The 16,949-nt window shown below is 43.6% G+C and overlaps 1 protein-coding gene across 1 annotated transcript in view; it reads right to left on the reverse strand.

Annotated features, from left to right (window-relative positions):
• The window catches only part of plekhm3 (pleckstrin homology domain containing, family M, member 3), a 51,219-nt gene extending 35,176 nt beyond the window's left edge, over positions 1-16,043 (reverse strand). Inside the window, exons 1-3 of the mRNA XM_084544300.1 lie at positions 16,004-16,043; positions 12,176-13,252; positions 4,735-5,847 (exon numbers count right to left, since the gene is read on the reverse strand). Coding sequence (XP_084400426.1) covers positions 4,735-5,847; positions 12,176-12,698 — 1,636 coding nt within the window. The 5' untranslated portion in view covers positions 12,699-13,252; positions 16,004-16,043. The remainder of the gene's footprint in view (positions 1-4,734; positions 5,848-12,175; positions 13,253-16,003) is intronic.
• Positions 16,044-16,949: the final 906 nt, after the last annotated feature.

A 16,949-nucleotide genomic window follows, 5' to 3' on the forward strand; every position in this document is an offset into this window, starting at 1 on the left:
TTATGAAGATATAATTATTTAAAAATAACTTACAACAAGTAGCATTTGGTAAAGCTTATTTTTTATTAGAATAATATGCATGCTACGACAAAATAAACAGCTGCTGTATCTGTCATTGCCTGCAGGGGGCAGATTTTTAACCATGGGTGTACACTTTAAAATGTGCTGCAGTTACATTCCTTTCCTGTAGGTGGTGCAGCTGAGCAACTGGCTGAATTTGAATTAGCTTGTAAATAAAAAAGTCATTAATTACAGCATATACCGACTGAAGCATGCAAAAAAAAAATAATAATTCATGCAGAATTTTGATCATTTACTTGCTGTCAAATTGTTGGATTCACAACTATCCTCCATCTTAACATACTGGACATATTATTATTATTATTATTATTATTATTACGACATGAAACATTTACAGATAGTATTACCACTACCTTTTCCTTTCTGAACCCAAATCCTGCTTCACGGTGCTGTTAATTTTTAGAGAAACCATTCATAGTTTCAGCTACTAAATTAGTTTAGTTTTAGCTTAGTTTTATAAGTTTATGTGCACATAAACAAACTTAGCAGTGGACATATTCCACGCAAATCGGCACAACTACATAACTGACACCATTAATTGCGTCAGTGCATCGTCTTGAACCACCACCTCCTTTATCAGCAGTGTAACAACTGCATTTTCCACCCGTCTCTGATCTTTTATGCGTCTTTCTGGGATGAAGAGATTGAGGGACACAGGGAAAAGATGAATGGGAATTCAAACATAGCTCAAAAGGTCCACCGATTGTACTGCAGCTCTCTGTAGTGAGAGAGAGAGAGGGTCACTTTGACCTGCTCACAGTGAGCGAGCGAGAGACACAGTGATACAGAAAGCCAGCGAGAGAGAGAGAGGGAGAGGAGAGAGGAGAGAGGGAGAGAGAGGTGACCTCGCGGCAAAAAAAAGGAGCTTGCGCTTTCATCTGCCCGCCACTGGTTCAAACCACCACACCTCTGACAGGACACTGGTGTGTGTGTGTGTGTGTGGGTGTGTGTGTGTGTGTGTGTGTGTGTGTGTCATGTACATGTGTGAATTAAAACTGAAAAGACAAGAGAAGCCCGAGCTTTGATGTGTCTCATTCACACCGACCGACACTCAAATGAAAATTGGGACAAATGGAGAGTCCTGTAAGTAAGACGCTGTGTATGAGAGTTAGAGTTGGACAGAGAAACGTTCCATCTTTTGATGTGAACCCACCTCCTACTTCCTCACTTCCCTCATATCTACCGATTCCCACTTCACCCCCAGAGTCCCCCCACTGTCCCCGACAGATTCACATGGTCTCCAGGGGCCTGAGAATGTGCTCCGGTACAACAGTGGGGATCACCAAACCTGAGGACGCATTCTGCACCATCTACACAATGTGCGCGCCTCTGTGTGTGTGTGTGTGTGTGTGTGTGTGTGTGTGTGGCGCGGGGTTACGGGGTGATGGGGGGGAATCACAGCCTTCAAACGAACAACCATTTTCCATCAAAAGGAATCTAAAACGCAGCAATTCCCATATGTAATTAGTTGAATACATTTCACATTTTGATGTTAAATAACCAATCACTCGATATGTATGGATGGAAGTAGCATGCATATGCAAAGGTGGGGTGGTGGGCGCTTGAAACAAGTTCAAAGAAAAAACACTGGTAACCAAAGTAGCTCGCTGAACATCAGGCACCGAGGTCGCAACCATCAAGGGATCTTGTTTAAAGTAGGGGCTTCCTAAACGAATAATCAGATTTGCATTGAGGTAAACAAGAGAGGATCAATCTCTTTGATGAATTAGGTTCATACAGGATCCATTGATCTTTCAGTATTCTGGTCCTCTATTGACATCTCGTGCTAAACGGTGCAAAAGCATGTAATTCTGCAAATATTCATTAAAAACAGATAGTCAGAGAGTCCTCGTTTCCTGACTAGTGGCTAAACAATGAAATTAAAAAGTAAAGCTGGAGACCTCCAACAATTTTAAGGCTTTGAAATTTAAATAGTGAAAAAACTTTTCAGGACCCGCTAACACGGCAGGAGACTCAGAAGGGATACAGTGAAATAAATGAGGGGGTGACAGCAGGAGAAAGGGAAACAAAAAGAGGGAAAGGCTGCGAGTGTGAATGAACTGGTGAAAGAAAGAAAGAAAGAAAGAAAGAAAGAAAGAAAGAAAGAAAGAAAGGGAGGAAAGGAAAAAGGAGTGCAATAAGCGGCCCCAGCGAGCAGAGGTGCGCTCTGTATAGAAAATGGACGTATCCAGCTGTCCCGTCCATCCAGCTCTGCCCAGAAACCCTTCAAACAAACGACCACGACAGCGGCTGACCACTGTAGCATCCCCAGGCCGCTTTCATTCGGCCTCATTCATTCACTCATTCATCCATTTTTCCTCTCCTCCGGTGCTTTAAGCCTACCAATTATCATCAGTTGCCCCCAGACGGCCTCTGTTCTTGTTCCTGTTTCAGCTGGCCTTTCAAAAACGGCCCTGCATTAATAAGCCAGTTGTTACAAATAAAAAAGGGAGGTGAGCGGTGATTATTCAAAACCCTCCTGAGGGAGAGAGAGAGAGAGAGAGAGAGAGCGCGGGGGAGAGGGGAGTGGGAGAGGAAGCCCACGTTTCACACCCAGGGAGAGTAAAAGCACCGCCTGCCATTTATGGGGCTGTCCAAGGGTCTGGTATGGAGACTCACAGGAATAATAATAAAGGAGATGGAGGCAGTAATGGTCCTGGAAAAAGGGGATCAGACTGAACACTGAATAATGCCAAATAACGGGAACAGGTAGAATCATTAAAGAGAGCAGCCGCCATTTACAGTATGTGTTCAGTTGGATGTAGTTTGGGGAATATAATTAATTAACTCTGTGGGTAACGTAGCACCCAGCCGCAACTCTAAAGCTTATTAAGCTAAATTAACAGAATTCTAGGTCTATGATGTTGTTTGATAGAGCTGGACTTAAATATTTGATGATTTGGAATTTGGATATTGTAGTTTTTCCCTTTCTTTGTCTTTTTGGGTAAATGTTGGACAATTGAGACAAACTTGCACCTTTTAATTGAACTGTTAAGATATGAAAATATTTACAGCTAAGCCTTAGATTTGAAAGGGAAGGCAAAAAAATTGGGCAATGATACGGCGACACAACACACACAAAAAGTCACCTTAATGCTAGAAGTGGTACCGTTTGGGACGACAGTGAAGAAGAACCAAAAGCCAGCAAACGCAGCTTTAACGTTACGGTCAGAACAAATACTCTATTGTTTGAATATCTGAAGCCCAAATAAAGGCATTCATGACAGCCCTAATATCTGAATCATTCGCACACCTGGTCTAGGTGGGTGGTACATCCTGCTGGGGATGGCTGCTGCCATCAAGGAGTGTCATTGCTAAGGGGTGGGGGGTGCCTGGTCTGGTCTAGGTGGGTGCTACATGTCTAAGAAACATCCACATGAATGAATGCCAGGTCTAAAAGTTTCCCAGCAGAACATTGTATTGTCAGAAGATCATTGTAATTATGTCAATGGTCATAATGTTATGTCTGATTAGTGTAACTTTGCTGTAAAGGGCTAATCGACAAAAGCTAGTCAATCCAAATAGACCTTTGTGTTAAAATGTCCAACTTTAAAGGGGAAATGAAACGTACATGTGTTGGTCCTGGTACTGTGAACTATATCATGAATAACACCTTTGCTAAAGTCAAATATTAAAAAGTTGCTAAAATCAAAGATTTAAGGGTTAGGGTCTACCTAGCTTGCTAGCTAGTGAGTCACCTTTTAAAGTGATGTCATAGACTACGTTGGAGTTGGATGGATCCTTCAGCTATTGAAGAGAGTGAAGCATTTCTGATGAAAATTAAATGGAAAGATACGTCAAGCCCGTTATAAATCCTCTTGGTTCCGCTTTCAAACCGAGCAGGAAGAAGTGGGGAGCCAGTGGTTTGGGGAAAAGAAACTGAACTGACGGAACGAAAAATGTGACGTGCACAAATATAATTCGTCCTACTGCAGCTGTCGTTTATTTAGAATTTTGAATTGCTGTTGTTATAGACACACTGGTCGTGAGTAAAAGCAGTGAACCGGCACAGCTGATTGAACCAATCCCAAATGTTTACCGTGATCTGGTCGTGATTCAGTTCTGGGGTTTCCTGGATGGACGGTCAGCACTCGGTAGCAACAGTAAGATATCTGCACGCTTCTCAAACGGAAGAAACAATATGACTTGGGGACGATAATGGATAATCTGATGTTTGGAGATGTGGCACTGCTTTGGAAAAGTTATGTGGCTCACATTAATGAATGTAGGTGTCAACAAACATGTCTGAACACATCCACGTATGCAGAAATGTGGAAAAAACACACAACGGGTCTTTCATCTGTTCTGGAGCCACGTCTCCACACAATGTTTCAACACAGTGACCACTTCCTTTCCCTTAACGCTTCTTGTTGGCAAAAAAAAGGCCAAAAGGTTTTTCACACATTCGCAAGGTTCTTCTTTCATACATGAATGTCGAGGAAGTGTGAAAATATTTCTGCGCGCCAACACTGATGCCGTCAGATCCAATTACGCAAGGTTAGTCGTGAAGGGAAGCCTTGCAGTTTCTAATCGATGTGTTGGACACAAATATGCAAACAGCCTAATTAGGAGCCATGTAAATAGCGTATTCAACAATTCGTGAACCTGTGTGTGTGCATGTACAGTACGAGCGTGACTCTATTTGCCACTCACCTGCACACTTGAAGCTCTGAGCAGTAAGCCCCTTCTCCACGGCCAGACAGGTGAGAATACTGAGGAAACTGGTGGTGACCGACTGCCGCTTGGCTCTCTGGGCCTCCCTCTGCTTCCTATCCCTGGATGGCTTCGGTCTCAACAGCAACCCTTGAACATTGGAAGGTCCTTCTCCTGAGTTTCTTCCATCTTCTTGCGCAGGCCTCTGTGCTGCGACTGCGTCCCGCAAGGCCTCCACCCATTCCTGGGCCTTGAGTTGATCCTCTGCCCTAAGTCTGAGGGCCTCTTTGGGGAAAACAGCCTGGAAAAATGCTCCTCTATCAGCCCATGGCTCTCCGTTCTCTAGCTCCTGGTCATGCTGCACAGACGAGCAGGAGGCCAGGGCGTATTGGTGGACAGGCTTGGACACAGACCCACGGCCTTCAGTAGGGAAGGCCTGGAGAGCAGATCTTGTCAGGACAAAGGTGAAGGCCCGCCAGTTGTTCTGATCCATCAGTTGGTGCAGCAGACCAGCTTTGAGGACGTCCTGGCAGCGCTGGGTGAACAGAGGGAGTGTGGTGGGTCTACTGAGGACAACAGAATTAGGCTGAAGAGAGAGCGATGCCTCTCCTGATGTCGGAGTGTCGCTCTCGCCATCGGGCCTGGTGTCGAGCCCAGACGGAGACGGAGACGAGGAGGGGGACATGGGAGCAGGAAACTTAGCGACCTGTTGCTTTTCCACTCCGGTCTTAAGCTGCCGGATCTCCTTCCTGACGGGTCTGGCCGCCTGCACCTTCTCCCACATGATCCGTCTCCATTCCATGGCTTCCCATTGGCTGGTGGCCCTCAGCTGGAGGCGTGTACTGTTGAAGAACAAAGCCTGGAGCGTGCGTTGGTCGGCGGGCGGCGTGATCTGACTGCTCTGGCTGCAGGGTGCTGGTGAGATGACGCTCTGGCAGTGTGACAGCGAGTAGGCGGTGCCCAGCTGGCGGTTGGCACTGCTGTCCAGAGTGTACAGCCGGAGCTCGCAAGGCGTCAACTCCACATGGCAGGGCGTCCATCGGCCCCGGGGCCCTTCGCGCTGTTCCATCTCGCCCTGCTTCACCACGCTGCTACTGCTGCTGCTTTTATCAGCTGGAAAGGAACATGGAGGAGGAGGAGGAGGAGGGGAAAACACAGAAAATGGAGAAGTGAGACATGATTAATACATGTGTGTTCATGAGAAGGCGTTTCATTCTTGCAACACTTGCCAACTAGTTACAGCTTCTGTGGCAGCAAATAATGTCAGATGTCGTTAAAATTCTTGCGAAAACCTTGTCCCTAGAGGCAAGTGATTTTAGAAAATCTGCCAGTACATTAGGTACACTAATGTACAGACAAACAGTCCTGCACTAAATCTTAGCTTCATGAATGTTATGGTTGATTCAACAGTATTTAAATATTGGAGGCTCTGGTTTGTGGTACAATTATACTATTGAATTGTATTGTGTTTTACCAACACATGTCCTTAAAAGGAATATTCCACTATACATGAAATGAAGCTCAACAGCTGGCTCCGAAAAGTTCGTATCTTGACCCGTTCGTAGATGTTGGCAGATGTAGTTTTTTTGATATTCCAGTAGATGGTTAATAGCTTGACGGACATACTATCACTATACTATACATTTTTTAGGTTATCTTAACACAGAATATAATAAAGTGACTTTTCTTTTTTTTTTTTTGATTGGCCCATAAATAGCAGTAGTTAATAAGCCACTCAAATGGCTTTTGATGGCGTAGGAGACACATCTCCTTAGATCTGAACATGACAGCCCTTCACGTCTAAATATTCTCAGAGTACACTTGGTTCCCTTTGAGTTACAGATTAATACCATCTTCGTGTACTGCATTTTCATTGATTTGCTAATGCAGCCTTTTCTTCTCCGTCATAATACCTCTAACTGATCCCAGGAGCCATCATCTAGGTCAGCCTGTTTCCTAAGAAGGCAGCTCATCAGAGGTTTGGGCATGGGTATTTTAAAAAGAGAGAGCCATCCAAGAGCGTCCTCCACTGACAATGTTTCTTATCAACAAAGCAGGAAGAAACAGTGTTTTTAAAAAGGCCAGTTGGCAGCCTGTCCCACTTTCCTAATCTACAGGCTCAATTGTTTTCCTCTTATTCTCTTTCCGTCTCGCCTTGATTAAACTGTGTTTTCTCCTGGATTAAAGAGAGTCCAGACAACAGACATGACCTTTGGTTAGACACAAAACTGGGTCAGTCGTTAAATAATAAACTTTATTTGTATAGTAGTTTAAATGTTCATAAACTGCACTGCCTGAGTGTCGACAACCTGGTCAGATGAGACAAATGGGTAAACAAATCCCACTAAACAAATCCAACACCACATTTTGTTGCCACAACAAACACAGTTTGGTGTGTTATCAACGTAATATCTTGACAACTTCTGACTGGCAAATCCTTAAATCAGTGCTCACTGGGCAGACCGGTTTACTTAAACATAACAACAATCACTTACCCTCACCGCCTAAAGCAGCCTGACAAACTAATTTAATTGAAAACCGCCACCAATTACAGTCTAATTGGCAAATGTTGCATTTAGTTTCTTTAACATGCTGAAGCACTCAAGGAGGGAAAAGGAAAAGCTATATCCCTCAGAGCTCCTGTTAACTTAAGGGTGGCGAGTCCAGCGCCTCATCAATCTTATCAAAACAGAAGCAGACGTGGCGTCAGTCTAGGTCTTGGAGTTTGCATGTTAACAGACCTTTTTGTTGAAGGAAACAAATGAATATGCAAATAAACTAAGCTGGAATCAAGTCTGGCTGATTGGCAGTCTCCACGCTTGGGAGGGTTTGCGATGAGAATTAGGCATTGTGGCGAGGAAAACTGCTCTGTTCAATTAGCCTTCATCTCTACCTGGTAGGTTCTGACATCACACAGAGTAATAGTCTAATATATACGCACACATACAGGCCTACGACCAGAATTAACAAATCACTCTCAGTGCTGCTAACAAACGCTGCAGCAGTGCTGTCTTCAAGTCAATCAAGACGCAAACTTTTGCATAATATTACATGGTTCTTTACACTGAAAGACAGATTCCCCTTTAGGCCTGCATTAGCATCCATCCTAGGCATCACAACTAGCCAGCTTTAAGTATCTGTGGCGACACCTGGCATTAAAATTCATCTCCACATGCGTCCCCAAGCAGCAATTGAGATCCAATCTCCATTTCAGACTCTGTATGCAAATAAATACAGATATTTGGGGTGCAGTAGACTATTGTAACAACTGGTGTCTCTAATGGATCTCTACCGACTGCTGTTTCAGAACCAAAGACAGTGTTGTGTGTGCCATGTATTGAGCTAAATGATACATATTTTCAAACATATGTCTCTCTTATTCACTGAAAGCATGGACGCACACATACCCAGTTAAGGAACCCAGAAACTTTTGGACCTGACATTCATTCATGTGGATGTTACTTAGACATGTACTACCCACCTAGCCCAGACCAGGCACCTCCACCCCATAGCAATGACACTCCTTGATGGCAGCAGCCATCCCCAGCAGGATGCAGCCTGACACAGCTTTAGGAACAACTCAAAAAAAACATGAAGAACAGCACAAGGTGTTGACCTGGCCTCCAAATTCACTAGATCCCAAACTGATCAAGTATCTGTGGGATGATCCACAGAGGCCCCTCCACTCAACCCATAGGATCCAAAGGAATTGGATTCACTAGGACAGATGCTTACGTGTCTAGGATATAACAAGTTTATGACATGTATATATAGTGTGTCTAAGGAGCCACACAACAAAAACTAATAGTCAGGACATGTGTCTGTTGGGTATTTGTGGATAATCAAGATGGCCCAAATTAATCTCCAGAGGTCATGCATCATCAGGCAGGGGTTCACTTGTTTATGCCATTGGGTCACCAACTCTGCGTTCACCCAACAGCACACTTCAATCTCTGCTTTATTCTGATTACTTTCTCAAAAACAAGTCCTAGTGTTATGGACACCTCTGAATCAACTGTACAAAGCATTTGTACATTCTTATTTCTAAGTCCTGTCCTGTTTAATCACTGTAGTTTACTATGTCTTAGGTAAAACTGGGTTGCACATCGTGCTTTTTTTTTCAATTATATTTCCCTTATAATATTAGAAAATAGTTCAAAACCGAACCGAACTCACATAAAAGTAATACATAAAGCATATTTGGTTCTATATATGCATTAATATTGTGTATATAAAGTAGTGATCATCATTTCTATTTACCATCTAAACATCCACAGCTGTCACTAATGGAAAGGCAAACAGGCCACTTTTTTTTTTAAATGTGAATGAAGAGACATTGCGAGGCTGCTCTAAATGACTCTGCCTTCTGCTTATTACCGTCCTTTTCCTACTTCTCTCCTTTCATACACATCGAGCCAAACTAAATAGCCTGATGTCTTTTCACACATATGCTAATACTAAATAATCCTGCCAGTATCAGGGGCCGGGTAATTGGGTTGCCTCTTCTCTTGCCTCATTTGAGTCCATTTGCTGACAGGATTACAGGCTATTATCCCTCAGGATCCCTTAGGATCTCCTTAGGCCTTCAGATAGCCAAAACACACAAACAAATGGTGTGTGTGTGCGCGTGTGTGTGTACACGTGTGTGTGTGTGTGTGTGTTGGCCACTCCGCCTGAATACGGACTGTCATAGCACAGCTGTGTCATTTCAAGTTATCATCATCTTCTGTCATTATTGCTTTCTCTGAGGATGCTTCAACCCAAGTACGGCACACGCCCCGATCTGCAGCACAAATAGTCCAGGACTTCTGTTCCCCCCGAAAAAGCCCCCCTCAAAGGCTGAGAAAGCATTTAATTGAACGGGCGGTCAATCAGAGCAAAAAAGGGGGAGGAGGGGTGGATGTATCCGTCAGGTAAGGGCCAGCCTTCTGGCTAGAGTTAACTTCAGGTTCAATGAGCTGGTCACCAGAGGACATGACATCATCTTCAATGAGACTTCAGTGCTCAATTAAGCCAATCCAATGTGATTAGAGGGTCAGTTCACCCAAATTGGAAAATATACACATTAGAGCTAAACAGTGTAGCAGCTACATCATTTACATACACTCATAAATAAGCGAGTGCGAGTGCACGAGTATAAATGGCTCGCACCGGCGTTGGCTACGTGCGTAGGTTACGGCATCTATGTCCCCTAGTACCTTAATTGAGCCTTTAGTCACCCAGATCACAGCGTCTTTAAAACAAAATTAACAGGACTTGTTGGAGTATTCTTGTCTTGTTTCAGACTTCTTCACTTCTGAACAACAATAACTGGCAGGCTTTTATTTTGGACCATCTGTTAACCCGGGTTAATCTGAACAGCATCCAACAGCCAATTAACCTGTAACAGAACTAGTATTGACCATTTAATGCCCTTGTTTATTAGAGATGGCCTGATAATTTCTGGTATTTACGGTAACGATAAAAATGACGATAAACACCAATTCAGCCTAATCTTTTTGACTATAATGCATCGGCAAGTTTTATCTGAGTTGTTTTTTTACCGGACTCTTTGGATGAAGTCGACACTGCTTCTGCATCCTCACGCATTTTCTGGCTTTCTTCATATTCTGGTTTGTGCTTGTGTTTGAGATGGTGGAACAAATTAGTAGTGTTACTGTCCTTTTCATGCACTATTTGTTTAAAACCTTGCATGTTGTAATTTGCTGCTCCGCATCAGACTTTTTAACCCCTTCATGCCTAGTGTCGCAAATTCGCGACGCACCATTTCCGTTCAGACTGCAGCCGAAATAACGCATGTGATACTCCATTGTCGGTTTGTGCACATTCAAAAAAATCCTAGGAACCTTGCACTAGTTTCTCGTAGGACCGGCCGGAGTGGTAAGCAAAAATACAAATATTTAATTTCTTTATATAACTGAAAAATCAATTCAGGCGTTAAGGGGTTAAAACCAAACCAGATAATGGAGGTGGAGCCTCGTTTAGGAACGAGCTCCTCGCTGCCCGGCGTATCTGCTCCGCCTTCCGCCATTGTCAATTTGTCAATATTCCATACGTGTTGGGCTGCGAGTGTGTCGCGTACATATATATGTCATCAATGGGAATTTATCGTTTTTATCGCGGGATGACATATTCTTACCGTGGGGAATGTTTTTGACGATATATCGCAAACGATGAAATATCGCACATCCCTATTGTTTATACCTATAACAGTAACTTTATGAGCACCCTGTATACCCACTAAGCTTGTTTTACAATCAATATTTTGATTACTAGCTGTATCCATTCTTTTTTGTAGGGCTGAACGATTAATTGCATTTGCGATAAAATATCGCGATATGATAAAACGCGATTTTCTAACCGCAACTTGCGCGATTACAAGGTGGTCACGTGACGCGAGCGAAAGCGCGGAGAACTCGGCTGCATCAACATTCGTGCTGCCCTTTAACCTGTTGCGCAATGGCCTCTGGCTCGACGGAACAGTCAGAAACTGACACAGCTGAGACTTTAGTCTCGAAGAGGAACAGCACGTCGATGGTGTGGAACTATTTTGGTTTCAAAAAAGAAGATGCTGCGCAGCGTCAGGTGTTGTGCAGAGAATGCTGTGCTCCCGTTGCTACTTCACGGGGTGAACACTACAAACTTGTTCCAGATCGCAGTTTGATTATTTTCCCAAATCGTTCAGCCCTACTTTTTTGTTAATTTATTGTCACTCTCTCATGCAGCATGTGCCATCTATATCTTATACTCTTATTTATGCTGCATGCCACAACCCCCAACCCCCCCATAGTCTCATAAAATCCTGTGAGAAGAACAGCTGGTCATGTGAGTTTCAGGTGGGCACCACCCACTGATGTTCTTCATAAAACTCCAACCCCCCACCAGTAACATTACACGACTTTGTCGACTACTTGGTGATGACGGGCAAGTCCACACTGACAAAAACACAATAGATATGAACGAATGAATGAATACATACACTCAGAACAGACAGCTCATATGCTACATACTGTGCGCTACAGATATGTATAGCCTGTATAAAAACAGGCAGCAACTCAGCACCAACAACAGCATATAATAGTACTCCACAGCGTGTTTGTAAGATGGGATAGAGATGTCTTTTCAGGAGAGTGTGCACTGCAGTAGTACTTTTGTTGCATTTCAGGACTGATTAACATATTTTACATGTCACAGTAGCATGGGCTTCATCTTCAACCCCAACCCACCGGTCATTTAGAACTGAAGAAGCCACTTGGATGAGTGGTGAAACGTCTTCACAGGTCCTTTACTATTCACTCAAACTTAACGAAAGAAAGTTAATACATGATCTTTTAATTAATACCAAGCTGCCACTGTCCAAAAACTTTGCTATCAATACATTTTGTATTAATATATACATGAGATGGCACACGGACACAGTCACTCTGTATATATGACTTACCATCTTGTTGATGGTTGAGAATCATGTTCTTCAGCGTGTTGCAGTCCACCGTCGGCAGACCGTTGTCGGTGTAAGCGGACGGCCGGTAGTTGACATCTGACCTGGACCGGTTGTGTCCCTTCTTAAAGACCGAGCTGGAGGAGGGGTTGGCCGTGTTGGCGGTGCACTCCTTGGTATGGGCCGCCAGGTCATTGGTGGAACGAGCCCTGCTCCTTTTGCCGTGCCTCAAGCCCATCCCCAGCCCCAACACGCTGAAGTTGTCGGTCCAGGCCAAGCCGAGGGGCCCCACCTCCGGCTGCTCTCCAGCCAGCAGGCTCCACACACCGCTGGAGCTCAGCTTCCCCAGCGCCGCACTGGACACTTCCTGCAGCTGCTTAGGCTGCCGAGTCGGCTGGAGGTTCGCTGTCTGAGCTTGGCTTGGACCTTGGCCCTGTATCCTGTCCATGCAGTGGATGAAGTCCTCCGTGGCCTCCAGAGCCGGGCTGATATCGCCCACCACGTCAAGCTGCTCAAGACCCTCCATGGTTGTACCAGGATGGGCTTTCCCCTGAGCTGGAAAATCTTACAACTGGATAGTTTTCCACAAAAAGCCTGTTAGCAGCATCCACACGTCCAACAAACAAAACTAGCAGTCAGCTGGACAAGTCTTTTAGTGACGCTAATAAGCTAGGAGGAGGAGAACATCCAAGCAGGCTGCAGGCTTTACAATCTACCGTCTGAAGCCAAGTCCTGCTTCCCGCCTCAAGACAGGGCGCTCATCCAGGTTTCCAGTCTTCCTCCTCTAGCTCTTGGGGAAAGTTGGATATCTGTCAGGGGGAGGGGAAGCTACTGCGGCTTCATGCCAGAGCTTAACAGGACTGGAAGCATCCTGGGACTCTCCGATAGAATCCAATTTGGGCGACGAACTGTAACACGTAGCCAGATTTATTCACTTTGGGTAAAAGAGCGACAGAGAGAGAGAGAGAGAGACGTACGATCCCTCTACTCGGTCAAAATGAACCATAAACTCTATATTTGTATAGTTATGTCCTGTCCGGTGGCTTTAAAGTTATTAGATGGAGGCGGTTTTGGGCTCCGCTGCAAGAAAAGGGAAGAGAGAAAGAGGAAATGAAAGAATACTCTGGTTAATTTATGCATGCGACCAACTGCTCTCGTGAAATTTAACCAAGTTAGATGAGAAGATAACGACGCTTCTAACTCAACTTTAAGGCTCAAACTACCTACCCTCAGGCTGTATCCTCCTCACAACGACACCAAAGCTTCACAGATTGCTCCTCAGCAAATAGAAACCATCATCCTTCCTCACATGTCCTGGTGAGACAAAGCTCGACTTCCTCCTCAGTTTGCTTATCACTAGACTGAGCAGACACAGAGGAAGCAGGCCTGGGTGGGGTTGCCATCATCTGCCTGACCACATGTCTCTTCTGATTCTTTCCACTTCTCCTCCTTCTTTCTCTCTCTCTCCCTCTCCCTCTCTTTATATACATATACAGTCTATACACTTCTTTCGTTCTTGTCTGCGCTCTCATTGATTTTCTCCTCCTCCACAGCTAAGCCTCTTTTACTTTTCCCCACATATGAATTATTAAATGGACGTTACATCAGTGCAATGCAACGTCTAGTCGCAATATACAGAATATTTACAATTCTATGGGAGAGGATTTGTTGGGGATTGTTGTAATTTTATTTAGGCGGAAACAGCTGCTGAAACTCTTTAGTTTATTACGCAAAAGTCACTTCAATGTCTATACCGACGAAACAAGGGGAAATAAAATGAATAACACTGTTTGTTTAAGTATCGGTGATAAAGAAGCCCAATTCTATAATTAATCACAAAAAATAATCAAAGCTGCTCTGATTCAGTTTTGCCAAATAAAAAAAGACTGCAGATTCATTCCATTTTTATTTTATCACCTGATACGATCTCACACCGACAACTTTTCCCATGACATCATCGGCCTGCGGACGCAGCTCTGAGCTAAATGTGCATCGTCATCGAGGTCAGTTGCTCATCGAGCGTCCCACTGAACTCCTGTTGACTCACACATGCTGTTGAGCTCACACACTCAGCGCAACGGCGCAGATCATAACACGAGACGATCGTTTTTGTCGTTTGTGGCGATCACGAGGAAAACTAAACGAGTGTTTGATGCTGCACCGTTTAAGTCTGGGCCCAGCTTCTCATTCAAGAGCTTTTTTCTTTCTTTTTACCATGTTTGATATTTCAGACACTTCACAGTGGCCGCTGCGTACCTTCACGACTAACCATCAAAGAACCAAGAACTTAAAATAGAGAGCAACAACAGTTATTTGTTATTTAAAGACAGAAAGACAAATAAAGAAAATTCCTTTGCTGTTGTTTAGATTTATTTGCGATTCAGGCTACCACAAGTTAACACAGCATGGCTCCCACAACATCCTGCAGTGAGACATCAGACTTACATCTTACTTATTCAGCAGGACAATGAGCCAAAGCACACCTCTGGGCTTTTTAAGGCCTGTGGGACTTTGAATAGTGCTGCATCAGATGACTTAGTCTGACCTCCAAAATCACATGATCTAACTCCAGCTGAGCCAGTTTAAAAGGTTCACTGAGGCAAACTGCAGAGAGCTACGCCCATAAAGCTGTCGTACAGTTGTAAATGTTCAACCTGAGGAGGCTGGTTGAGAAATTAGACATTAGGCATTTAATCATACATCTAAAACATGGATTAAATTTTTATTTGGCCACATATCCAGACTGAATTGACACCGTTTTAACCGAGTGAATCTGAGGTGTGAGATCCGGCAGCTCTTTTTGACACCTAATTTAAAAAGAAGCAGTGCACATACTTTCCAATCAGTAAGTATTTCATCAACTTTGATGCTGAAATCATAGGTTGCAGTGTTGCAGGTGGAGGTTTTAACTTGAACTGACCGTTTATGAAACTGTAGTGATTCTAGAAATTCCCCGGCAGAAAACACAAGCACAGTATGAAGTGTGAGAGTCGAAAACACATTTTTGAGACCATAAATATAAATATAGACTGAATTCTGTTCATTCAGAGACGATAAGGTCCCTTAAACAAAACGAGTACATGAACTACACACGCATTTTCTCCTAAAAGTCTTCTAGTTAACTTCTGATTTAAACTTTATTTATGAATAATACTTCCACACATTTATTTTGCTGCTACTTCATACTTGAGTTACTCCATTCAGCCGCAATTTACCGCATAATTAAACATTTAAAATTTAAAAAACAACAACAACAGACTTTGAACGCACCACTGCTTCCCCTCCATCACCGTGATTAACTTATATTTTTTAAAATAGCTTTCCATAAATATATCGCCTTAGTTTAACAACGCTAGGAGCTAAAAACCAGTACTAAGAACACACATTTAGATTCCTGTTCGTCTCTGCTCCTTCTTCACAACCACAGTCAGCAGCATCACAGCAGTAAACACTGACAGAGGTGAAGCCACGGTCAGCCTCTCGGTTCAGCTGCTTTAACTGTCAACCTAAAACTAGCTCTCCAATTGTCCCGTTGAACACGAAACCACACAATTAATAAATAAACGCGCACAAATCCATCAACTACTCGGAAAGATGCCAGAATAAGGCCCGTGTTTACCCCCCGGCTGCTGCTGCTGATGTGAGCCGGAGCTAGTCAGCTAGCGGCTAACGTTAGCCTCTCTCCATCTTTCAACAGTGTCGTTTTAAAGCGAAATTAAACCGTTCGCTCGCCGAAATCTGAAAAATCTCGTTTAGTCGCAGCTGTATCGGTGTTGTCTGGTGCTTGCATCGGCGTAAGGCACGAGCTGCGAAGTATAAATCGAGACTCACCTTACTGTGTTTACCATTATGTCATTTGACAGTCCGTCAGAAGTAAAGTCCTCCGACTGGAACCGAGGCTGCGGGAGAAAGGTTCCGCGTGACATTTGTACACATTACGCAGTCATGAAACAACATACTCTAACTATACATCTGTAGTCTAATTAATGTAGTCCTTACAAGATAAAACATATCAATATATTTTTTTTAAAAGAACCAGTAAATATTGAAATAAATCTGCAAATTATTTAAACTCCAAAAAAAATGACTCAAAATGTCCTGAAAGTAGACAAAGAGAACAAAATCAAACAAATGAAGCTTTATTTATGCATACAAAAAAACTAACATTTGCATAGACACCATGGAGATGGGTAATATTGTGGCAGAAAACAGTTTTTAAAACAATTTCATGGTGGCGTGAAATGCTGGAAATATTCTAAGCCATTTCAATTATTTGTAATTCTTCATTTCATGTGCACGGATCAAAGAAGTTTCGCCAAATCTTATGAGCTTTTTAGGCTTCTCCTTCAACACTCCCCTCCTTACTGATGTTTTCTGCATTAAACCAATTCTGTTACACGCGCTGGGGCATTTCCATTATTTTCATTATCATGAAATGGGATAAAAAAAAATCTCTAAAAGCCATGATCAATACAGTGGCTGGTAGCGGGAGGTAGTGCATTTACTTAGACTCACAAAGAAAGGCCGTGACACACGGCTACACAGACAAATCTGGGAAGAGGGCTGGAGAGAGGAGGACAAAGCAGAGGTGGAGAATAGTTTGGAGCTAATGGGCTGCTTGAGGCTGACCCTGCATCCAAAGTGTCAGACCAACACAGAGAGAAACACAGTTATTCTCCTGCGTGGCCTGAATAGATATGTATGGGGGGGACAATAAAGGGCTTCTCATTAAATCTGAATCAACCTACAAAAATTATAGACGTGCAGCCATATCTGA

Source organism: Chelon labrosus (assembly GCF_963514085.1).
Source record: "Chelon labrosus genome assembly, chromosome: 5".
NCBI classification, from domain to species: Eukaryota; Metazoa; Chordata; class Actinopteri; order Mugiliformes; family Mugilidae; genus Chelon; species Chelon labrosus.